Raw genomic sequence first — 26,750 nt, 5'->3', positions numbered from 1 at the left:
TTTCTGATTAATCAATTAATGTACATTGGAGGCCCAAGTGAATACAGCTTCTTTAAAATTCCAGCTATTTTGAACAAAGTGCTGAGCACAGCACCACGCGTGTTCCACTTTCTAGTATTGGGAAATCAATACGTTTGACAAATCTAATATCAAATAGCTTTAAGGCATTAGATACCATTTACACAGAACAGGAGATATGCATTACTCCAACAGTACATGGAAGAAATCCAGAAATGAAAAGGCCAAAAATCTAAATTTCTTCATTATTCTGCAGAAAAGAAAAGAAATCTGTGACAGCCCGACAGCCTTTAATAAAAGAAGTCCCCAAACCAGTGTCTTGACCTCAGCATAACCTCATCCTGCATCCATACACCAGCATTGCCGTGACGACTGTGCTGTCAACTGGTCCGCCACACAACCTACTGCAATGTTGCATTGAGGACTAACGGATGCGACACATCACTAATCGTCTGACTTCATTTACGCGTGCCGCATAATTCAGCTACTAAATCAAATGGGAGAGACAGCCGCGGGGGCTCTTAGCCAGAGGTGGCATTTTCCGAGTCAGGTCACGAGGCTATCTCAGGCCACTGTGGTTAGCTCACTCTGAATGTGTAAGCACACTTCAGCGCTGTTGAGCAGAGCTCATGCACAGATTCAATGAGTCAAATAGTGTCGATTATGTTCCCATGTCCATGAAGATGGTCACCCTCGCCATAGGGCCTAAATGTCAACCTTGGACTGACGCAAGCATGCACACACACACACACACACACACACACACAGCGACACACAGAGAGAACAGGAAATGCCAGATAAAATAGAGAATGCCTTCATGCAGCCCATTCCTCATGTACAGTATCAGACTTAAAGAAATAGTGTGATATTTAGGTAAATGTTTGTCTATTGTTCCATAGGAGTGATATATAAAGAAACTAGGCATGCAAACTATATTAAGCTAATGACTTCAAGTAGAGTTAAGAGTATATAATTATACTTCTTAGTGAGTCAAAGTCAAGTTTATTTTAGTCAATACCCCATGGATTTATGTATTAAGCATTAAAATAATCATTTAAAAAAAGCGTATTAGTGGTTTTATGGCCACTGTGCTATTTGTAACTATTCTGGACAGGCAACCACTTATTTGTGCTCTTTCAGCAAAGACTTTCTTTCATTGAGTGCCTAGCCGCATCACACTGACTGACAAACAAAAAGCAGTAATAAATACATGCAAGTGTAACTTTGTCTCATAATAAGTCAAGAGACCATGAATTTTATTGGCAGCTGAGTGTCAGGTTTTTACTTGTATCACTCGCCATCACTTGCCATCCCATGGTGCAGTTGCTAGAGGGTACAGTTGTACACTTTACTCAGGTATGCTGAGCACTATTCCATTTAAGTTACTGTGCTAACACGATCAGCATGCACAACAAACTTTTTCTACAGCAAGATATTGGATGACTTTAATCCTGGCCAACTTCTCTCACTGTGGGAAAATTGAACAAGGAGTATGGGTGACAGTGAGTGTACAAAAACAGTTACATTTCTATAGACAATATGCAGGTATGCATACAGCAGCTATTCATTGTTTTAGTATGACAGTCTCTATGGAGTCGAGCACTATTAGGCCCACAACGTTGCCAATTACAAATCCCTTTGAAAATGTTCAAAACTTCCAATAGCATGTCATTACTTGAGTTATGACATTAGTTTTACACTGAGAGAAATCAATAGCTCTCATGAAGTGAATGTGCGGGGTGTCAATAAAATGGAGTGAGTCCTTCGGTGTGGAGGCAGTGACATCTAGACCAGAATAGTCTGTGTGAGGACTGTATCGAGACATGTATCGAGTTATTAGTAGATATGGTCCACAAATGCATGCATTGTGTGAATGTGAACATGCGCGCACACACACACGAGTACAGTGTTCCAGCACAGTTGACAGTTTGGCAAGATAGTATGCTACATTACTCGAACATCCAGTCACAGGAATGTCACCGGTGAGAGAGAGAGGGGCAGATATTAGCTAAGGTGAACCAGCATCCATGTAGACATGTAGTAGCCTCGCTATATCACTGTGTGTGGATATGAGTCTGGTGCCTGGTCTGTTTTTTTTCTCCAAGGGAGCTGGATCAAAACAATGGCTCTAGACGCAATTGGTTAGATCTACGAACCAACTACCAATTACAGTCTCCCATATTTGAATACTGGGCCCTGATTGGTCACCCCAGACTTCGGGAGCAGGAAATGGATTCACAACGGAGCGGTGCCAGACCCAAATCGCAGAGGGCAATTTTTTTTTTGCACTGGCAGATTCGTCTGGTCATGTAGGATGTAGGAGGGCTGCCGATTAGACAGTGGGACCCCATCTGCGGCCTGAGTCATGTCATGGTACAGCCGTCATGGTGCCACAGCTATCAGAATCAACTATTGTCATCGGACTGGATCACGAGGAGTGAGATGTCACCTTTTCCCCCTCCTTGAAACCTGCATTTATTTATTTTGTTGCGATTCTGTTGGCTCATCCTCGACGCTCGTGTCTCCGTAAAACATTCTGTTTCACTTGAAATCAATGAGTATGCGTAATTGGTTCATTTTGTCCCCACTGTCGCTGACAGAGAAAGAAGTGGAGAGAGCAGGACAGGGAGACCGAGAGGGAGAAGGAAAGAGAGCGGGAGCTTTGAAATGCTAAACAAGCTACTCATTGTTCTTGGCCAGCTGCCTCACTCACAAAACAAAACCAGGGGTGACTGTGTGTGTGTGTCCGTGTGTGACTGTGTGTGTGTGACTGTGTGTGTGTGTGTGGGAGGGGCACCACCATTCACTCTAGGTCGGACCATACATGTTGGCTACAGCTGCTTCAGATCACTGGCCAAGTTATTCATACACACTGTGGTGCACATGTGTGTGTTGGGGGTGGTGTGTGCTGTATGCAATGTACATGGCAGCATGGCTTTCCATTAAGGCAGCCTTGTTGATTCAAAAAGGTTTCTATCACCGCTTGTACTTGTTTGATGGGAACACTAAAAGTGCTCCCTAGTATCATCTAAGCCAGTGGGAAATAAGGGTATCGTCGTGATTTTGGGGTATATGAGGTAGATGGGACCTGACATTTGTCAGGATACAGGATGCCTTTATTGCCATGGAATCTTTACAAGTACTCAAAGCTGATGCACATTCTTGTGCGGAGAAAATAATAATTTACCCCCGTCACGGGCAAATTACACTATATGTAACGTCCCACTCCCTTTATCAGTGAATTATCACACTTGCCAGCAGTTATATAATGTAGTATAACTATAACCAAATGGTATCCTGACACATGCAACCTACTGTTATCTTGCGAACTATCAATGAATCCCTTATTTGTCCACACTATAATACAGTATGTTACAGTTTGGCTTTCTTCAGAAAGAAAAAAAGGTGGCAAGCTTATATAGTCATCCCTCTGAAGTTGTCCTCCTTTCCCAGCACAGACTTAATTTGTTTTCGTTTCCTATTTTTGCTACTTTTTACCCCTTTTTCTCCTCAATTTAGTCGTTAGGCAAATTAATTCCTCACACACGTCTGTGTTTTCACTGCTGTCGTACCCTACTGGCTCACCTGCCAGTGAGGAGCCCCCACCGGAAGGAAGTAGAGCTTTCGTCCTATCCTCCCGCCCAACACCAACACTCTCCAGCCCCATAGGAGTATGTGCAGTGACAGATATCACCCTCCCCGCCTGGCTTCCCCCCCTGAACATGGGTCAAATGTATTCGTATAGATGATCGACAAAGCCAGATACACCACAGTGGATTCGAACCCCCAGACGCGGTGGTGGGTTGGTACTTTACCACTGACTGCACCACTTAATATTTTCTTAAATATATCATTCAAAAATTCTAAATAGTGTGTCCGGAAGGGGGGGGGGGGTGGGGGGCCGAACAAAGTGAGAGTGATGTCAGCTTTGACAAAAGTTGAGTCCAATCTAGCCGTAACCGGGCTATCACCTACCTACCGGTTCTGCTTTTTTGGCTGCCTTTACCAGCCAATATAAAAGCTCACTGCTCAGGTAAACAGATTAAAGAGTGAGTGAGTTAACAGACTTCTTAATCATTGTTATGCACCCTACCTATCACATCCCCAATCACTTGACACACAAGCCCAGGTGAAGCACTTTACAAGCGCTTTACATGTGATGCAGTTCACAGCATCACATTACTGGTGTTAAAAGTGGGTCGCAAGCTTCCTTAATGGTGGAATGTTGCATTAATTATTATACTGTTCCTGATCTAAAAGGCAAGTGCAAAATTCAGGCCTGTGCGAAGTGCAAAGCCAGTTAAAAACCATTGCTCCAGAGGATGTGACCGTGACGCCATACTTTGAAAACAAATTATTCACCATCCAAATCATTCATAACATTCCAGATTGAGAGATAAGCTATCGATGATAAGCTATTGATGGTACGGTGGTATTTGCATTGAGGCCATTTTCTTTTAATACTTTTCTGGTTCCGGAGTTGAACCGCACTGACTAGACCATACATGAGCAACTGGTGGCAACCTTCACTTAATATCGGAATACTGATATACTATTGATTTCAGCTGTTACAATTCCAAACATGCAAACATGACCCACTTTAATGACTTCAGTCTATATTAGTAGCTTAATGACTAGTATTAATGTTCTATTGTCTTTTTTATGTCCAATGTATTTGTATTTAAGTTCATAAAGTTAAGTATAACTAGTAAATGCATTTGAAATTAAATAAAAATGTTTGTTTTCAGGATTCCAATTGAAAAATAGCAACAAAAAAAAATCTGTATTCCAATTCAAAAATAGCAATCCAATTAAAAAATAGCAAAAATAGCCAATCTACAAGCTCAAAACGCGTCGCAACACTTTTTTTTTTTAGCTTTAGATTGGCTATTTTTGCTACTTTTGTGTGACATAGAATGGCGAAGTACGTCATTAATTTATGGGAAAAAAAGCAACGTGGCCCTCTGGAGTGAGTGTGGAAATATAGTGGCCCTCTCCATCATCAAAGTTGCCGACCCCTGGACTAGACTGACATAAAGGCTCAATCGGCGTTAAAGAATAAATAAAGGCTCATCCTGCGAATCTACGTAAAAAATGAAAGTCCAGTCAGCCTCCCCTTCCTTGTTAATTGAGCAGCTAATAGCTGTGCAGTGCAGTCCTAGTTCTCTGGGTTCTAATTTTAGCATACTTATTCATGTTTAAGAATGTGGACTACTAGCGTGACATTTCTTAATGCGAGTGGCAATACCGCTTAACTGTTGCTATAAAAACACAAATAAACCAAGATCACAGCAATACCCCAAAACTTGAATGCCTGTATCCGTAAGTAGTTGTGGTTCAAGACAATGTGTGTGGGAGATGTCCAGTTCTGAAGCCCAGAGGAGAGTCTAATAAGCTCCAGGCCTCGCCCCACTAACATACATCAGTATTTAGATCCAAGAGGCATTCTGCTGCAGAGCCCACAATACAAAACACATTATGACCACTAAAATGACTTTATAGGCTAGCTCCCTCCATTACCCTCACACATGTGGTTGTGTGGGACCATGGCACTCACACTCATCGCTATGCATGTGAAATATAGGCTATAGTAAGTATCACTTTCAGGGGCTCATTCCTTTCTCTTGCACACTATTATGATACTATGGTCATAAAGTTCTAGTTTGAAAGGTTAGAAATAGTATCTGTGATGTGCAATTAGGCCTATGTGGCAGTAATAGCATTATTAGTATTATTTAAAAGCCATGTACAACAGGAGTCATGTTTGTATAAACATGATAAAACGATTTTCCTAATTGTGTGGACCTAATATTGATAACTAAAATGGGTGTTACTGTTTGGCCTAGACCAGTGATGGAAGAAGTACTGATTTTGTTTTACTTAAGTAAAAGTATCAATACCACAATGTAGAAATAGTCTGTTACAGTAAAAGCAAAAGCCCACAATTCAAAACTTACTAGAGTAAAAGTACAAAAGTATTGGTATCAAAATGTACTTAAAGTACCAAAAGTATAAAGTATTACTCAAGTTTTCAAATGTATACAAATCTTTTGAAAATAGCAGATCTACAAGCTCACAATGTGTCACATCGCCACGCATTGTGAGCTTGCAGATCAGATATTTTCAGATCGTATATAGGGCTTAAGTGGTTAGTGTATGTAAAAGTAAAATATGTGTCTCTGAGTGAGATGTAAGTGGAGTAGAAGTAAAAGTACAGAATATTTGAAATTCCCCAGTAAAGTAAAAAAAAATACCTCAAAATTGTACTTAAGTACAGTACTTGAGTAAATGTACTTAGTTACTTTACACCACTGGCCTAGACGCAGTCAGTGTGACTGCCAGTCAGCCGCATGGCATAGATAGCACTTCTGCAGCTTATTCGCCAATTCCCTGAGGATGCTGCTTACGCTGTGGCTTTCTGTGCATGATATATATAGTGTTGCCATGTTCGCTTATTATAAGTGACTTTAGGGCTTATTTTTCTGTAAAGTTGCTTGTAAAAATTGGTAGTTGCGGGGGGGTGTTGGGCTTGTTTCTTACGTGTACTTGCTTATTTAGGCTTGCTTCCAAAAAAATGTAATATTTTCATAAAAATGTTTGGTGCCAGGGTTCAGGGAGCATTTGTGTTCGCGTGAGCTTGTAGATCGGATATTTTCAAATATATATATATATATATATATATATATATATATATATATATATATATATATATATATGTTGTATATAGGCAATAGGTGGCCTAGTTTGTTTCTTTTGGGCTCGTTTTCCTAGACCCGTTTGCTTATTTCTCTCACGAAATATGGCAACACTGGTCAGAGAACAGATGTGGAGACTGGCCCACAGACCATACGACCAGTGGTAACCCTGTGGCCTGCCTGACTGAGTCACGTTCTGGGCATCACGGGCGCACCTTCCCTCCCTTTGACAGTCAGTTGCGTAATAACAGACCCGATGCTGTCGCTTTAACTGCACTATGAGCCCGGCTGTTCGCGTCACATTGGGGTGATTTTTTTCAGTGGTTCTCAACAGCGAGCTAATAATCGTACCGGATCTTGCGGTAAAGCAAAGGCTAGGATGTAGTCTAGATTTGGGCCGATGCCAGCCCTACCCCTCTGGCCTGGCCCGGCCCGGCGCGGCCTGCTAACCCTGACTGACCGGCCCCGGGCCACCGGGCCGAGCCGCACGTCACCAAGCACAAGCAGGAGTGTCAATCTCAGCTGGTGACATAGATATGACAACGCTTTGCCAGTGTTGCCATGTCGGCTTAATATAAGCGACTTTGGGCTTCTTTTTTCTGTAAAGTTGCTTGTGAAAATTGGTGGTTGCGGCTTTTTTTTGGGGCTGGTGTACTTGCTTATGTAGGCTTGCTTCCACATTTTTTTAAACCAGTGGTTCAACTTCTCACATATTTTCATAAATGTTTTGTGCCAGGGAGCATTTGAGTAAAAAAAATATTCCACATTTTATTTCAAGAGTTTTTGAAAATAGCAGATCTACAAGCTCTCAACGCGTCGCGTCAAATAGCCGATGCAGGCCTGGGTTTAAAGTGCTTTAATGTGGCCTATATAGTTGCTTCTTTTGGGCTTGTTTTCCTAGACCTGGTTGCTTATTTCTCTCACAAAATATGGCAACGCTGCTGTGCTGCTCACTCGACAGCAGCGTTTTTCGACGTAGTTTATAGTAGCCTTACGACAAGACATGGCTATTTAGTGAGGATATAAGGGTTCTGCCGGGCCTTCTTTACCAGGCATGATATATACAGTTAGCCGGTGTGTGACGGTAGAATCACAGGGTTGTTTTTTTTGTAGTACTTACTGCTGACTTTCATGCTGCCGAAAGCCGAGGGCTGCGGCACTGGTTTGCAGCTCTCAGCGAACGAGGTGGTTCTGGGCCGACCCGACATCATTCAATCCCTCTCTGGTTCTCCCTGGACTAGTAGAGACTATAATAAGGCCTATAATATCTCACTAAAATGACAGGGTTGATCAATCAATTCACCAAATCTTCTCATCCAAAAGGCTGACAGTCAGTTCTTGGAATTGAATATAATTAATAATTGGAAGAAATCGACTTTTTTTATCCACGATCCTTCATACAGCAGTTCGTTTATCACCTAATAATCTGTCCTTTTCCTTTCTTCCCCACAGTCAGTCAAATCAGAGCAACATTTCTTCCTCTTATATTCCTGGGTTTTCCTTCAGCAGGCCTTTTGGAGGAGACACGTCTTCGACTAAAATAGTCATGAATCTGGCCTCTCCCTGAGCTTGAGCCCCCCCGAATAAAACCAAAGCCTGCGACTTCTTTCTTGAGGCGGATAATAAAATGTACAGAAGAGTCAACTAGATCATCAACTACTAGACAACTGGTCCACCGGCGGCTGAATCACAGATAAATGCTGGGTATTCTATAATGGGTATTCAGATGAATGCTGGGGTATTCGGGACCATGCAATTCCTCTTCATATCCCGATGTGGAGGCTCAGTGATCCCACTGCCATGGCGGCTCCCTCGCTATACCCTAGTAGTCCTATACTGACGATTCAGGGGGAAAAACTGCCCCAATTGCCCCAATCTTTTTAACACGAGCGGGTTTGAAAATCTCTGTTCCAGGACTCCGCAGGGTCCTCCCTCTCACTGCCCGACACAATCCGGAGCTTCTATCCAGGAGGCCTCGGGGCCACAGAGCCGTTTCGAAGGAATGATGATCTTACGGGACGACGGGGTGCGACGGATAGTGAAATTCTTTTTTTTTATTCCTTCCCCACCACCAGGTCTCGGGCTCGCTGCTTGTCTCTTTGTCACTACGGACGTTTGTTACGCTCTTTGCGTTGAGCGCCAGTGTTGCCATGTTTCTGTGAGAGAAATAAGAGAATGGGTCTAGGAAAACAAGCCCAAAAGAAGCAATAGTAGGTCACATGAGCGCTTTAAACCTACTCCATCGGCTATTTGAAAATAGCCGATATACAAGCTAAAACAAAAATGAATATTTTGAATATTTTTTTTTGAAACATTCTAACAAAACAAATGCTCCCTGGCACAAAACATTTTCATGAAAATATTTGAGAACCACTGGTTTAAAAAAATAATGAAAACATTTGGAAGCAAGCCTTAAATAAGCAAGAACACTTTAGAAACCAGCCCAAAAAAACGAAATAACCCGCAACTACCATTTTTTTCCGATGAATTTAATACACAGGAGGGAGTGGGACCCCAGTGGAAACAAGCCATAGTGCTTTCTTGTGTTTAATCGTATTTAGCATCCTTTTTTTATAGAACTGTAGTTTCTGTGCTTTTTTGCAATCTTCTAAATAAAGTATTCAATAAATCAATCAATCAAATAAACAATCAAAACAATCAACTTTACAGAAAAAGAAGCCCAAATGCGCTTATAATAAGCCGACATGGCAACGCAGTGGCGGGGGTTACGCCGATAGAGTACACTGCGGTGGAGAATAGGAAATCTGTGCACGCGCAAGGGTGAATCTGGGGTGGCCTGGCGCAGCCAATCCAAACGGCCGTCCTGCAAAAGATGGGCGTGGAGCCTGGGTGCTGTGTGGCCAATGGAAACACAAGACTTGCTGAACACATGGCATAATTTGCCTGACCCCGCCCCCTTGCACTTCAAAGACTTTTCTCTGTGCAGGCGACAGGGCAGTGGGCGGAGTCGTCCGCAGATGGATGACATCGTCAGCCAATAGAAATGAAGAATCCAGCCGCCTGTTCAGTGGACGCACGCAGCTGTCACAGAAGCACCGGTGCTCTTCATGCAGCACTGTTGCTATGTTAGGTTTCCAGTACCGAGCAGTGGTGGAAAGTAACTAAGTACATGTACTCAAGTACTGTACTTAAGTACACATTAGATTACACATTTCTTTTTTTCTATCGATTGCGAAAATGTCCATGAATCCAAGTCTCCATGGGGTGACTAATCAATAGGAAAAAAGTCATTTTGGGGTGAACTATTCCTTTAAACCTTCAATACTAAGTAAACTTGACCTTTCACTCTGTACTTGGTCTGCTCTTTTTTTTTCCCTACACCAAACCTCTTCGCCGAAAATAGCAGATCTACAAGCGCACAATGCCTTGCAGTGGGAGGCGTTGTGTGCTTGTGGATCTGCTATTTTTGGCTAAAGTTCTCCTCAGAATAGGGATGCTTGGTTGAAGTGGTTAATGTAAAAATCACTCAAAAGATTTGGCAGACCCCCTGTAGTAACTCTGAGGACCCTCTAGGGGTCCCGGATCCCCTGTTGAAGATCTCTGATTTAGGGATTTGTGTGTTTGTGTGCATATTGTGTGTCAGAGGAAGAGTGGCGGCAGGGTGTTTTTCATGAGCATGTCATTAGCTGGAGTCTGGACTTTGCAGGCCCCTGTCTGTCCTCTGCACAGGATTCTGCCTTTATAATTATAAATGTTCACTTTGTCAACTAAGGATTTTGACTTATCTACATTCCTTTAAAAGGGTCATGATGTTTGAGGTAGTTTTGGCCATGCAATGGTGCCTTTGTGTGTCATAATGTTGGATATCTCAAACAGTATCCAAAAGTTACCAAAACAGGTCATATTATAAATGCTATTTCATCACATTTTATGAAACCACCTGACTGGCTTGTCATTTGTTTCTTACATAGCCCAATCCTCTCATCTGAAAAACTATGTTTATCTTAATTGAACTAAATGCTGGTCTTTATCTCAGCTGCGAATAAAAGCCCACTTTCCCTTTGCAATGATGCTGATGATGGGTCTCTTTTGTGTGTTTATTTATACTGTCCCTTTACAGTATGCTCTCAAAAATAAGTTTCTCCCAGGCGACCAGGCTGCCCTCTGATGGTTCTGATGCAGAATAAAAGACAGCAGTCTTAAACACAGGCAGCAGAGCAGAAGTAACACGAGACATCGTTCTCCCTTCAGTGCAACAACTCCCCCGGCAAATAGACATTGTACCATTTTCAAAAGAAAAAAATTCATACGAGTAGAAATAGAGATAGAGTAGCGATGAAGATAAGAGAGGGAGGGGAGAAGAGAGAAAGATGGACACTATTGAGAATTCTTTTTGTAAGTAATAAGGGGAAATGAATGAAATATCACGAAAACATCTAAATCCAAGAAAATTAATTATCGTTTACCTGAGAAATTGCTGACACTAATAGATTTTGTTTTAGCTGTCCATAATCATCCACATAAAATCTTGTCAAAGCTGCATGTGGATAAAAAGGAAAACCTATATGAAAATGATGGTATGAGATAGGTAGCCTAGTGAAAGATTATGATGTAAGTCCTGCATAGAAAACCGAAGAAGGTCACAGCCAATCGACCATCTGAGAGTGGTTAAAACAGGGACAGACAGTGGACAGTAGTATGTGCACACATGTATAGAAAATATGCCAATATGTTCTGGCATTGTGTAGAACACACACACATACACAAGCTCACAATCAATAACCTGTACATTAGCACGATAAAGAATGTTATTGATGTATTACAAAACCAAGAACAGGATCAAATGTACAGGAAAGAAAACAATAAATTGACATTACAAAATGGAGAAATGCTCTGAGACAAGGTAGTACACATCTTAAACCAAGTAGGTCTGATTTAAGCTTGATTTAAACTTTGTCATACAACGGTGCCCCTTGCCCAAATTAGCCGACTTAAAAAACTCACACCACATCGCAAATGCGTTGCGAAGTGAGCTTGAATTTACAGGCTCGAATTGTGAGCTTGTAAATCTGCAATTTGTCGCATGCATCACCATCATACGATGGAGCATAAATTAAGCATTAGTAAGTAGGTAGTTATAAACCCAGCACTTCCTTGACTTACCATCATGTAATACAAAATGTAATGTTGAACAGTAACAGCAGTAAGTTATAAAAAAGAGCCAATAAATTAGATCAAATTGTAAACCAGAGATGACACAATCAATTTGCATGCCGTCATGTTAAAGGATCAAGATGTTTGAGACTGTCCATCAATAAAATAGAGGACCAAAGAATTAAAAAAGAAAACAAATCAAACAATCGACAGGAAATAAATATTATAATAAATATGTCTACGGTAGATAACGGTGCATATTTTTGCTGTGATGTGAAACCGTTTTTACTTTGATTTTGTGTTTTTCTTAATCTAATTAAACATTTCCCTGCATACAAGTCCATTCATTAAGTAAATTCTAGGATTTGACGTCTGGAACTATTCAAAGGTATTCCAAAATGTAAATGTTTTTTGATATATAGTATGCAGGTTTCATATGACAGCAGAAATATACAATTACTTATGTTAGCGCATTCTTTCTTGAAGAAGAAAAAAAGACCTGTGCACATGTGCTTACGAGATAGATTGGTTTTCATAATCAGTTTGATGAGTAGACTCCTTTGAATTTGTTACACTGCTATGCACTTAAAATATCCAGACTCCTCATATGGAATGTGACGCATATTCTTACTGAAAGTATAGTCAATCTATTAGTTACATGTCATGGATTTAGTTCTTCGGTTATCCTCAATGGCAGCTTTGTGCATTACCAGTGTCCAGACCAGCTGTTTAGGACACATACAGTATTCAATAGTAAAAAAAAGAATTGGGTCATTTAAAGTGCACTTAACTGAGGAAATGAAACAATAGCAACCATCAACGATATGACCCTTGGTTTATATAGCACGGACATCCTCCATTCATACAAAAGTGGGTTTGAGGTCCTCTTTGAAGACCACAGGGTGTGGCGAGCGGTAGAGGTTGCTGTAGTCTCCATACTCGCTGTCGGAGGAGTCCGAGGAGCTGTCAGACGACAGCAGGGAGCCGCGCTGCAGGCACCATTCACAGTAGGGTCGGTGGTAGTAGCAGTAGTCTGTCGAGCTGCTGGAGTCTGAATCCCAGTACCCACATGAGTCTCTAGCGTGTCTATGAACCTGCCCGCCCTCGCCGCTCGCTTCCGTATGCGAGGGAGACGCAGGGCCGCGTCCTGGGCGGGGTACGCGGGAACACTTGTGAGGCCTTAAAACACCCCTCCGATCCCTTCTTTTCACCTGCTGCTCCACCTCCTCCTCTTCCTCCTCTATGTCACTATTGTCCGGGTGGAGAGAGGTGGGGTCCGCAGTGACGCCCCCTTCAGTTTGTGCAGATGTTTTGGAGGCGGGGTTGTCTGGATGCTGGGGCCCAGAGATGTCTCTCCTCTTCCCCCAGACAGGAGGCTCTGGACCCGTGTAGAAGCAGGCAGGGGGACCTCCCCTTGGGGAGTGAAATGGAGGCCGGCGTTTCCTCATGGCATAGGGGGAGATGCTGGGGTAGCGGAAGAGGACGGGAGCACGGGGCGAGCACGGTGAGCGGAGGGAGAGGGGAGAAAGAAGGGAGGGGTCAGTAAAGTTAGCTTGGGAAGGCCTTCTGGGTCCCCAGACCTGACTGGGCGAGCGGAGGGCGGTTTCCCTCACGGCATCCAAGCTCAACTCCTGGAGGACCTCCTGCAGTTGCTCACTGCTCACAAAGCCCGCCTGCCTAACCCCTGACCCCAAAGGTGAGATTAGGTCACCGCCTGAAGTTTCTGCCTGAGCAGGGCTAAAGTCTCCCAGCGTGCGTGGGGAAGCGACACAGTTTGATGGAGATAGAGGTGCAGTTTCCCCAATTGTCTTAGACTCTGCGGGGATGCTGGGAGACACCGGCGGCTGCCCCTTTGCCCTAGACTCATCCGCCGTAATCTCGGCTCCAGCCTGTGAGCCACCCTTCTGAATTGCACCAGCACCATCGGTTAGAAGAGGAGAGGAAGTCGGGACGGGGGAGGTGGAGATCTGAGCAGGGGAGGTCTCGGGGAGAGGTTTAGAAGGGACAGCGTTGGTGGTGCGAGGGGAGAGAGGGCGCGACGAGGAGAGGTGGGATTCGGAGGTGTCTCTCTCGGGTGGGGGGGTGGACTGCACCACCACTGTGGTCTGTGTGGAGCAGGAGTTGAGGTTGGTGGATCCAGATGAGTCCATCTCCTGGTCGACTCGGGGCTGGCTGGCCGACATGAGACGGAGTAGTTTACCCTTGGCATTATTCACCTGCTCCTGCAGACTGTCGATCACAGCATTTTTCTGGAAAAGATACATTTTAAACATTTAAAATGTAAAATAACAAAATGTGCACGTATTAGTTATGCATTAACAATGTGTTGCTCATATTAATACACTTGTCAAATTGCCTTAATTAATACACTTGTCAAAAAAACAGAAAACTAAGATTGGTGGAAGGATGATAGAGTACCTCATTGAGCAGCTTCTTCATGGAGCTGTTCTCCCCCAGCAGGTAATAGATCTCATCCTGGCTATAGACAGAGGGCTGGCTCTTACTGGGGCTGCTGAAATACTTGGCCATCTGACTGGGGTTGTTGTTCTCCTCTTCAAACTGCCGCCACTGCGTCAGCTGTATGCATGCATGTGTGCGTGTGTGCGTGCGTGCGTGCGTGCGTGCGTGCGTGAGTGCGTGCGTGTTTGTGCGTGCGTGTGTGTTTTTGCGCGCGCACGTGTGTGCATACAGTATGTATTTGTGGGTGTGATATGCATGTGCAGGCGTGTATGTGAAATTGGTGGAGGCAAAAAACAACTTAAAGTCAGTTACACTGTAACATACACAAATATAAAGTATAAACTGTGTTTCCAAGACTATGAACTTGGAACCATATCACCAGGTGTGCATTTCAGTATATTGCTCATTGTTAAAATATTTGCTCCCTTTCCGCCGCGGAGGTGCATTCCTTTATCGTAACATAAGCTCACTAACAGCTACCTACAGTCATCAAGCTGCTGGCACGGCCTACCTTGTGTTGAGTCATAAACATCACATGCATGAGTCATTCCCCAAGGGAAACTCACCCACATGGAGCAGAACAAACGCGCATGCAGTCATATACATTTCTCAGCTTGTCAAAACAGCAAGAATTTCAAGGGAACCATTATCTCTGTCTAGCTACTGTTTCTGTCTGATTGAATGACTAAATGTCTGTTTTAGAACATTAGGAGGTGCCAGACGTAATAGATGCTTAATGAGCCGACGTCTTTGATTGCAGACATCACTTCTGTATCTCTATCTCATACACAGATCATCAGAGTGAGACTTTCCCCTGGGAGATACCATCACCTTTCCCAGCGTCCCCTGCTTAAAGGACAATACAAGGGGCCTCATTCACTACACTCAAAACAAATTTGCCCATAGATTTTGGCAGACGTACACTCAAACTCATATAAGTCTTCTTGGGAGCAGACTTATATACCAAAACACAATTATGTATATGTTATTAGAATGCCTTATTCTTCATGCAAAATCAGTAGTGCCAAACCCCAAATAAAATATTTATGTACCTATTATTGTATTTGTCATATAAAAGAAAAGAAAAAAAGATGTCAAACGATCTATTGCTTGGATGCATATAATAGACATGATGCAAATTCAAACCGAGTTTTATTTATTTTCTGTTGACACATTTACAGCTGAATTATTAGGTCCCTCATTACTGCAAGTGTGGCCACATGTATTATGTTGCAGGAGGCAACATGCGCACCTTTAATGTTGCGCTATTAATTTATTATATTAATCACATGAACACCACACAATAGCCTAAATAAGTCTTACCATCTGATCTGATGAGGATACAGTAGGCTATGGATGAAATCTAGCTGTGTCCATATCCATTACTCATTCCGACGTAGGTCAGGATTTGTTGTTAATCCAAAGGACAGTAATCAATAAAGCGCGATCTGGTCCATAATCTCGACGGTCCTGGATTCCAGAGTCATAATGTTACCTCAGTCAAATTGGAGCATTCTTTCATAGAAAATCTCCATGTTTTATTAGCCTATTATTTGGTGGTGGGGTTAAACTTCGTAAGCTTATTCTCATTACACACACTTCCAGACAGAACAGATGTACAAGTAGTCAAGGCGGTGCGACTCGACGCGTTGTAAGCTTGCAAATCTGATGTTTTTTTGTGGGTTATTTCCAGTTGCCTTTCATGGTGTTAAATGGGCGTGGAACAATGCAAATGATCTCTACACAGGAGCGAACTTGTGAGAAAAAAAAAGAAAAAGATACTCCTGTGATCCACACAAATCACGGCTCTGCACCCCCTTTCATGAATCGCACCTCAGAATTGACTTATGCAATATACACGAAATGTACGACCAGGTTATACATGAAATGTGTGACCAGGCTAGTGAATGAGGCCCAAGGTGTTTCAAGCTAGTCAATAAAGATGGTTGGTGTCAATGGCTACGGAATAAATACTTTTAACTCTCACCTGAGGAACAAACAGCACGCAGTTGGTGGCCAGTGTGCAGATGAAGATGGCTCCGGCCACGGTACTGTAGACCAGGTTGGGCCAGGCATGCAGGAAGATAGTCATAGGGACGGCCACGGCCGAGGACAAGGTGACCAGGGTGACCGCTGTGATGATAGTAGGAGACTGGTTGACCGGAGGGTGGCTGACATTGCTGGTCAGTCCAGCCAGATATGTCCCGTATAGAAGAAGACTGCCCTGGAGACACAGGTGCAGGGATGGAAGAAAGAAGACAAACAGGAAAAGTCAGTATGAAAATACTCCCTAATAAAAAATGCACATCTTTTCATACAGCCCCCTGAATGTTCTGTCTGAACTTGCGGAAACCTCAAAATCTCACCTGATATTCAAAAGATTTGCATCAGTAGTATGATTTATTTCTTTGGTATACAGGAGTTTATGTACTGGTAGAGTAGAGCAGTGGTTCACAAACTTTTTCATGTCAAGGACCCCCAAAATGATGAAGTCTTTGGCCGCGGATCCCCATCTCAAAATGTTTTGTTCTAGGGACCCCCCAGAAGCAAAGGTTTGAGTTACAAATGTTCGCTTTAAAAAATAATATATTCAAACATTTGCTTTCAAGTTTTCACGATTTTTCTAAAATAGCAGATCTACAAGCTCCGAGTGCAGCGCTATGAGCTTGTAGATCTGCTATTTTTGAATAGCCAAAGTATAAAATATGGTTAAAGTGGTTAAAATGATTGTGAAGCTACATTAACACATTTTGCTGGGGACCCCCTGGTATTCCCCCAAGGACCCCTGGGGGTATACAATATGACACAATTGAGATGGTTGGAGGTGGTCTACCTTCTCTTTTAGACCATGTGTTCCCTTGGGTAGGAACACTACTGGTTGAAAAGAGGCATTGTTTGAAGCTGGTATTGTTTGAAGCTGTTTGAAGTGTAAAATCTCCACAATCCAAGTGGGCGATCCGTCTTAGCAGTAGCTCAGAAGTAGAAATGTCAGCCTTTGCATGAGAGACCCATGGATATACCGAATACCAGGTAGGACATAAATCTTACAGATTGCACCTCTAAAGTAGTTTGATACATCTGTATTGGCAAAAAGAAAATATCCCTTTTCATTAAGCATGTTAGAGCCAATCATAATCGAGTGTCATAATTGAAATGTGACCACCTTATAGTTAAAGTGTTGAATAAGAGTGATAACTTACCTTTTGTACTGCAATAAGGATAACCCACAGATCTGAGTATACAGAGGAACAGGAGTCCAGCTGAGATAAAGAGTAGGAAATATCTTTCTCCACCACCTAAAGCAATAGAATCCACATGCTGTCAGTGAGCAGCAAAGAAACCTTATATCATCTTTGGACACAGCCTTTATCATCAGCAAAATGTTGATTTAACATTTGTCCTTAATTCACAAGTTTGGACTAGTTAGCCTAAAAAAACTATTTCTCACAAAGGCTGCAAGAAGCAAGACCATACATATAAAACTGTGCATAATCCCTGAGAAACTGGAATACAGCTACAGTTAAGAAGTGAAGTACCTTGACCACAGCTCCAAGGGAGCGTGAACACCTGATGGGGTCAGTGAGGTTCCAGGCAGACAGGACCAGCATGTCCACCACAATCAACAGACCCACCATGCCCATCAACTGGATGTCTCTGATAATCTGCAACACATCACAGGTTAGCCTACAGCACAGTGAGCTATACTGTATCTATATCTATCTATCTACTGATCTACTGTATAAGCTAAGTGTAATTCCCCCTTGCCAAGGTAGATATTAGGCCTCTGGAAATGAGCCAGAACTACTGTGCTACACATCCATATTTAATGCATGCTATATAGCATCGTGTATGATGACTTTCACGTATAAGCTTAAAGTGTAACTAAGGTCACTGAAGATGTATATTACAGCATATTCTGTGTGTGTGTGTGTGTGTGTGTGTGTGTGTGTGTGTGTGTGTGTGTGCGTGTGCGTGCGTGCGTGCGTGCGTGCGTGCGTGCGTGCGTGCGTGCGTGAGTGCGTGTGTGCGTATGTGTGTGTGTGTGTGTGTGTGTGTGTGTGTGTGTGTGCGTGCATACATACATACTTACATACATACACATACTGTATATATACAGTTAACATATTCCTAATATTCCTAATGAAGAGGCCAGATGTTTCAAGCTTACCACTCTCTTGTCTGGCACACGCTGAGTGAACACTCTGTAGAGCCTCCATGTCTTCCCCAATATGGGGCCAAACACCAGGGTGCAGCCAATACAAAGAGTCCACATCCTTGCCTGGGAAAAGATACATTACATAGTTAAGGGATGCAAAAAAACAGAGCGGTCCGGGCACTTATAGGCTCTAACCCGCGTTGCGGGTTCAAGTCCTGTTCCCGACGACCTTTGCTGCTTGTCACTCCCCGTCTCTCTCTCCCTGTTTCCTGTCTGTCTCCACTAAATTCTATCAATAAAGGCATAAAAGACAAAAAAAAATAGATATTTAAAAAAAAAGCAGATGGCGAAACCGGTGCAGCAGGTTCAGTGCATTTAAAGGAGAATACCGGACAAATTAAGTGTTGTCTTTGATGTCTCGTTACTCACCTATTGACGTGAAAAGTGGCGTTCTTTTTTTTCATAGATTCCCCTGTCGTAATTTTTTAAACCCCCTCCGTTGTCATAATGGGAGCGCGTGGGTTAGGGAGATTCGTCTATTATAACCGATGTTTTTTTCTCTACTGCTAGTCATTGTGGAGTCTCATGATAGTCAAACATGAGAGTAGCTAGCCTGAGAGGCTGGCGCTACTGCCGAACGATTTAACACTGGATGCTTGTTTCTTTCCAGAACCTGGCAACTCGTGTTGCCAGGTTCTTGATCATGCATCGGTTATAATAGACGAATCTCCCTAACCCACGCGCTCCCATTATGACAACGGAGGGGGTTTAAAAAATGACGACAGGGGAATCTATGGAAAAAAAGAACGCCACTTTTCACGTCAATAGGTGAGTAACGAGACATCAAAGACAACACTTAATTTGTCCGGTATTCTCCTTTAAGCTTAGTTTTTACTTCATCGCACAAATCGTTTATTTTTGGCGAGCGCCACGGTCGTACGACATTAGACGTGACTGATTGGAGTTGGGAGGTCACGATGTGAGGTGTCATGGTTACCTGCAGCACAGCTCTTGATCCTCCATCCTGTGGGTGCGTTCGTTCGTCAATGGCGAACAAGAAGCCGCTGATATAGGCGAGGACACTTCCACAGAGAGTGAGCACGTTCAGGTTGGGACTGGACATCTTCACTATCCTGATAAAGAACACAAACAATGCATTCACATTTTACTTTTACCTTTATGTATGTGTTTTATGCATGTATTTGAACCACATTAACCCTGTTTTGGAAAAATAATCTTCCATTTTTCCTTTTATGTTTTTTATTTAATTATTTTCAAAAGTAGCAAAAATAGTAGATCTAAAAGCTCAACACACATTGCGATGCAACACATTGTGAACTAGTAGAATTGCTATTTTAGCTATTTGTCATACAACAAAGTACCGGTAAATAAGGCTTAAGTGGTTTATTTACCCACATAACATATCAATCCATCTTTGTTTGTGTGCGTATGTGTGTGTGTGTGTGTGTGTGTGTGTGTGTGTGTGTGTGTGTGTGTGTGTGTGTGTGTGTGTGTGTGTGTGTGTGTGTGTGTGTGTGTGCCTCAGATATTAATATTTCCATCTGTGTTCTTCTACCTGTTGTTCTTGAAGCGCAAGGTGAACAGAAGGAAGCAGAATGACAGGAGAATGCCACTGGAGAGAAGAGTCCAGATCACTGCACACAGCACTGGAGAGAGAGACCGCCTTGGCAGTTCTACCCCCATCTGTGAACACGTGCACACATACACACACACACACACACACACACACACACACACACACACACACACACACACACACACACACACACACACACACACACACACACACACACACACACACACACACTAAAATGATGACATATATAATAGGACGGATACATGGAAAGTAAGATATGCATGTCTTTATGTAATCAGTCTTTATTAACTGTGTACTGAATATCTTATAACCTTACGTTCTTTCTATTTAGAAATTATTTTCAGGGACAATATAGGAAGAAGTTCATTGCTTCATTTAAACAAATCTTTATTGAGGCAAGCACATAAATCAATCACCACAATGTATATTTTTTATTGTTATTGGTACAGTATCTGAAAAAACAAGAATAAAAAGCGCTAAATAAATGTAAATAATGGATATTTCCATTCATGGCAACACTGTGTCAGACACATAAGAGGAATTATTCAATCAACAGGGGCTTCTGTGACTCGTTTGTTATGAACATGTATTGGTAAGTAATATTACGGGGTCCCCCAGCAAAGTCAGTGGCTGTAAACATGGAAATAGGGCACTTATGACCAATCTATACTTTTCTATCTATGGAATCAAACAATAACTGGGATGTCAGATTGAGACGGGGCAATGATCAGTGGAGCTGAGTTGATTCCTCTGTGATTCCGTCGGGGGTTAAAGTAGGGAAAGACTCTCTCCCCAAACGAGTATCCGGTGAATGAGTAGATGTGAGAGCGAGAGGCCACATTATAAAAAGACACCTGGCCCCTTTCCAGGTCCAGGTACACCCCTACACATTGGGGCTTGTCCTCAAGTGGCAGGTGGATGGGAGGGCTAGCAAGAGCCCAGTACTGCTTGCCACCCCTAAGGCCAATGGTCCAGTAGCCTCCTTCAGGGTTCAGCATGTTACCTCCTTTGCGGTTGACAGATTCAAGGCCCACTCCAATGTCCCACTCTGTCTTCCCTTTCACCTGGACCTCATAGTAGAACCTCCCAGAGGTGAAGCCCTGCTTTCCAAGGACGCTTAGACCAGGGTAGAACCTCTTGGGGTTGTCGTTGACGCTCAGGGTGACATCACCGTGATGGACCTGCTTCCCGTTGGCAGACAGTATCAGTTTCGGGTGAGCTGTGTCTGGATCCAGAGTCACATCCACTTCACACAGCTGGACCCTCTGGAACTCAGTCTCACACAGCCATTTCAACTGGGCCTTCAACATCTCCTCCAATCGAGAGCCCACCATCCTCACCGCTCGCCTTACCGTCCCCACATACACGATGCTCTCTACTGCGGTCTCGGACCGTTCCTTGGTAACAGGAGGCGTGGAGATGGTGGGGAAGCGCTGAAGGAGGTGCAGGTGGTCGTCAGTGTTTGTGAGCTGCTCCAGTTCAGCACTCCATTTGCTCAGCTCGGCGGTCTCCTGCTCCAACTCTTTGATAATCCCCTCAGCCCTCCTCTCAGCCTCCCTCTGTCTGCCCTCGATGGCTCCCACAAGTTCAGCTTGGCCTCTCTGGATGCAGAGCAGCATTGCTGCAAAGACCTGTAGGCTGTCCTCAGTCTCTCTCTCCGTGTTTCTCCTGCTCAGCTCGATACTGTGTCTGATCTCACTGATTTTCCGCAGTCTGCCCTGGATCTTCCGCTGCACCTCGGTATCTATCTCCCTCAGCTGAGCTCTCTTCTCCTGGCTCTCAGTCTCTATAGGTACGGTGGCGTGTGCTTTGTGGTCCTTCTTGATACAGACCTGACACACATACACCTGGTCAGTATTACAGAATAACTCCAGCAGCCTCTCGTGCTTCTTACACACTCTGTCTTGCATGTTCATCACAGGGGTGATCAGACGATGCTTCTTAAAAGTACCAAGGATCTGATGGGGCGCTAGGTGCGTCTCGCAGAAGGACGCTAGACAGTCCAAGCAGGATTTCAGAGCCTTAACTCTCTTCCCATTGCATACATCACATGGAACCTCTCCAGATCGGGACAAGGTTTGGGCTGAGGCTTGCTCATCAGCTCCCATTTCCACCGATCTCTTAAACTGAGTAGCCAACTCTGATATGAATGTGTTGACTTTGAGCTCAGGTTTCCGATAGAACTTCTGCTTGCACATCGGGCAGTGGCTCAGTGTAATGGTCCGCCAATATCCTTGTATGCAGTCCCTGCAGAAGTTGTGCCCACAAGGAGTGGAGACAGGTTGGGTAAACACATCCAGACAGATGGGACAGAGAAGCTGCTCCTCAGACAGCAGACTGCCAGCAGAAGCCATATCTGGGAACACATGCAGAAATAAAACAAACAGATGGGTTTCTTTATGTAATAACGTCGCCCCAGTCCCTAAACTGAATTTCTTTCCTTCCCAGCAGAACATCAAAGGACCATACCGCCGTTCTAGCATGTTTAGCCCATTGACTAAGGCTCAGTATACTTGATATTACTGCAAACCATTTTCTAACGTATACTGTGGTTTGTTTGATTTTTGTGGAGGCCATTGGATTATCTTTATTTCAATACAGCAGTATAGTAATTGACAAAGTATGCATGTAAAACAATATTTTATTTCAGTGAATCTCTTAATTACATCAACAATGTTCTTATGAAGTAGTTTTGGTGAAGTATTTAAAAGAATTCTGTGTACAATTAGAGACAAGCCTGCTACAGTATAAACCAGCCACTGCCTGTGATCTTTAGCTAAACTGCTTCACAAGAACAATGTTGGTGTAAGAGATTTGCAGATTTGCATTTTATTTTTTACATACATAAATCATCAAATACAATACACTGGTGCCTTTTCTTTACAACAACACAGAAATTGTTTTTGCAAAGCAGGTCTTGTTCATAGAGGTGAAGTATTTATAAAGATTGGCCAAAGGGGACAGACACTCCTACACAACACTAGTTGAAACACACATAGATGAACATGGGAGTGCATTGAAAGCAGATATGCTCCACATCAACTGCCAAGAGAGTATCCGAATACTCTGGCATATGAGATAATGTTGATAACTGTGACTAAGGTGTCCCTTTAAAAGCACAGTCACAGACAGCTGCCTTGTGAGCTGTCCACTTCCATTAATAGCAACAAACTGGTATAACATTTCATTGAAGGATATTTCATTTTAGCCAGCAAGCCCACTAATCAGGTTTAATAGATGAATAAATGGAGACATTAACACACTGCTAATTTAACGGAGTGGTTCAGGTTTAAATTAACATCCTATATATAACATTGTCATTTATTTGTGCATGTATAACATAAGCAATACATGAAAATGTTACAAAAACCAAGAATCTCTGTATGTGTGTATCTACTGTGCGTATGTCTGGCTTTCGCATATCTTGAGAGCTGTTCAACCGATCTCCAGTACCATATGCCCATTTCCAACGGGCATATGTTCCGAATGGTGGCCACGCCCCACACGGGTACTGCACTAGTAATTCTAAACAACTGTAGCTAACTGCTCCTCTTGGAAACATCTATATCTAGACATTGAAAGGTCTGGATGCATAACTAAAAGCTGAGAGAAAAGCATGAATGACATAAAACATGGGGAAAAATCTAATGAAACTCACCTCCTGCCCAGCACAAAGTAGAGTGATATGCCGTGTGAAGACGTGTTGAGTTCTCTACTACTTCGGTTTCTATTTGTAAAGTGACATTAGACAGCTATACTGTATCCGTTCCTCATATTGCGGGGCAGTCCGCTTGACCCGCTTTTAAAGGGAACAGCTGGTTTGAACTAAACATAGAATACCCCCCACTCCCCACCCCAAAAGAAAAAAACATTCCCGTCTCCACAACTCATTGTATGTTCTTACAAAGAAAATATTTTTTTATATAAAATGCCCAAAGAGGCCAAAGTTTCACAAAGTTGGTAGATTTGGGCCCAAAAGACTTATTATTATTGTTATTATTATTGTCATCATTGTTATTATTATTAATAATAATAATAATAACTAGAAAAGTGTGCTTCTCGGTGCACAGTTCTCCGCCAGGTCAGGTTGCCTACCCAGGGCCCGCAAACCTTAGTCATAGCCACTTGGAAGTGTGTTAAAATGCACTAGGCTATGGCAGAACATTTTATCTGGCACAAACAGGGCCTATACATGCATCATGATCCAAGGAATCCAGGGGAAAAAATGGAACTACCTACAGTTCAATAGTTGGCCAAAACGCAAAGTGGGCTGTTGTAGCGCCACCATGAGGCCGATTTGAAAAATGTAGGGTGGCATTTCTTCTTTGACCTATAGTAGGAATGTGCATGCAAAGTTTCACTGAAATCGGTTGATGATTTGAGGCATTTTGGTCAAAACGGGCCACTCCTGACAACTTTGGAAGGCAATCTTAGCCAATCAGGATTGAATATGAAAAATCGGACAGCTCCGTCTTGAATACACGGCCTCCTGGTGGTGCTGTAACAGGCCGATGTAAATAATTTGGGGTATTTATTCATCACCAATGACCTATATGGACAACCTGGACAGCACCCTTGGCATGGTGGTTTGTCTCTCCACTCACAGCTCTCTACTCCTGATGTCAACTGGCAGCACAATATAGCCAGCTGAGCAAATGAGCTTGGACTGCACCATGTCAAGTGGTGTTTTCTATCTAGCATATATATACATAAATAACCATACATTAAATACATAACCCACATCAATTATCTTAAAACATTCAATGAACACATAAATATCAATTCTTCACACTACTACAACATTACACAACCACAATATCCTTAGCAACTACAAATGTATATCATAACCCCCCTCTGCCATTCTGACTTGGTCCAGCCCAATAACACTGGCCACAGAACCACTTGGTACATGTTAAGATTTAAAATCATGACTTAGCATTACCCTCTCTATTGCACTCATACATTTCACATTGCACTTGCCCCTCATGATAATCATTCAATAATAAAATCATGTGCAAAATGCAACTGTGCAAACTGCTATAAAGTGCCAAACATCAGTAACAGTTACTCCGTTGCTGATGTTTTAAAAAATTCTACTCGTGAGGAGGTCTGTGCACACTTCCGAAACCAGCCTACCAGTGACATCATCATTAGGCAGGGGTTCTTTTGGTGTTTTTCTGTGAGAACAATGGCTTCCATTATAGCATGCTAACTTTGCAGGAATAGAACGCCTGCAGTTTCTATTAGTTTGGATTCCCCATCTTTGATGTCACTGGTAGGCAGGTTTCTGACATATCCACAGCCCTCCTCTGAGACACAGACCGAGTAGACAAAAACAGTACCATATTATAATGAGCATTAGTGAGGACCAATTATATGACGATATAGGTTGAATATATATTAGGTGTTGTATTATCGTGGTGCTTAAAGACGGGGTGCTGTGATTTTCAGTGATTTCTTCCCCCCCTAAAACATAATCATCAGGTATTATGGTTATACTAGGAGGAAGATTTTTTTCAAAAAAGTTGTTAAAAATTGTTAAAATTATGTTTTTATGTGGACACTCCTCCAGTTCATTAAGTATACCTGGTTCTCACCTTAGCACCTCCTCCACCACCTAAGCACCACCTGTCCTAGTCCCTCCTCCTCCTCATGCCCACACCTGTTGTGTTATGATAATGAGGGGGAGGGTACGTTTTTACTATGTCACTAAAGCGCTGTTTTTCTATTGGCACGTTTGACCCTCAAGGTTTCAGCCTCCAGGTAGAAACTCAAAATAGTCAGAGAAGACATAAAACACCATAAAAACACCACCAGGGGGCTTAATGAAGTTCTATCAACCTCATAGACACATGAAAAACTGAAAAAGTGCAAAACCATGGCACCACCTCTTTAAGTATTGCAATAAACAAGTCCCCTAAAAATAGTCAGGTATGTAATTTATTGGACTTCCTGATCTATATGTGTGTGTGTGTGTGTGTGTGTGTGTGTGTGTGTGTGTGTGTGTGTGTGTGTGTGTGTGTGTGGTGTGGGTGTGGGTGTGGGTGTGGGTGTGGGTGTGTGTGTGTGTGTGTGTGTGTGTGTGTGTGTGTGTGTGTGTGTGCGCGTACCATGCTGAGAGTACATAGTCTCTGCAGTATCTCCAGGCCGTGCTGCTTGTTAATACCAGGGTGGATGAGGCAGTCTTCGGAGTCACAGTGGGAGCTGCAGTTCAGCTCAGACTCCATGATTGGCCTCAGTCTGCCCTCTGTCACACACACATCCTGAGGATACAAACAAATGACAATGAAACAGCCACCTCCAAGTATTGCATATTATTTGCCCAAACATACACAGTAAAAGCCTCATAGATTATTTAAAGAAGTAGGTCACCTACTAGTAGTTCATTCCTAAGACAATAATTTGATGACTGGCTGCGCTTCCGGTAGGAGACTCAAAGTGTCTCTTTTGTGTGAATACCCAGTTTTGATTTCTCTAAGAACACTTGTGTGTGCACTTAATTTATTATCCATAAGGACTAAGGAGGATTCCACTTTAGTAAGTGATGTCTCTTATACTTGCACAAGCGACTGTGATATTCTGCTTCATTTTTTTCTATAAAAAAATATATTTTATATGTATATTTGATCATGTTTCATTAGCAGCCTAGGTGCCCGGACCGCTATGCCAGCCGCCCGGGCCCTGTTTT

At 42.9% G+C, this 26,750-nt stretch overlaps 2 protein-coding genes across 4 annotated transcripts in view; both read right to left on the bottom strand.

Moving 5' to 3' along the window:
• The window catches only part of gsk3ba (glycogen synthase kinase 3 beta-a), a 31,821-nt gene extending 23,050 nt beyond the window's left edge, over window positions 1-8,771 (bottom strand). For all 3 annotated transcript variants that reach the window (XM_080412602.1, XM_080412604.1, XM_080412603.1), the window contains exon 1: window positions 7,834-8,771. In XM_080412602.1, coding sequence (XP_080268728.1) covers window positions 7,834-7,924 — 91 coding nt within the window. In that variant the 5' untranslated portion in view covers window positions 7,925-8,771. The remainder of the gene's footprint in view (window positions 1-7,833) is intronic.
• Window positions 8,772-10,786: 2,015 nt separating this feature from the next.
• gpr156 (G protein-coupled receptor 156) lies at window positions 10,787-22,416 on the bottom strand (the record flags this gene model as incomplete). Its single annotated transcript, XM_080412145.1, has 9 exons — window positions 10,787-14,077; window positions 14,247-14,405; window positions 16,276-16,512; window positions 17,489-17,584; window positions 17,825-17,950; window positions 18,457-18,567; window positions 19,442-19,577; window positions 20,021-20,148; window positions 20,752-22,416. The coding sequence occupies 9 exons, from the start codon at window positions 22,414-22,416 to the stop codon at window positions 12,689-12,691; spliced, it is 4,047 nt and encodes a 1,348-aa protein (XP_080268271.1). The 3' UTR covers window positions 10,787-12,688.
• Window positions 22,417-26,750: the final 4,334 nt, after the last annotated feature.

The sequence above is a fragment of the Gymnoscopelus braueri genome (assembly GCF_963280865.1).
Source record: "Gymnoscopelus braueri genome assembly, chromosome: 18".
NCBI lineage: Eukaryota > Metazoa > Chordata > Actinopteri > Myctophiformes > Myctophidae > Gymnoscopelus > Gymnoscopelus braueri.
This window is presented reverse-complemented; position numbering and strand designations above follow the sequence as displayed.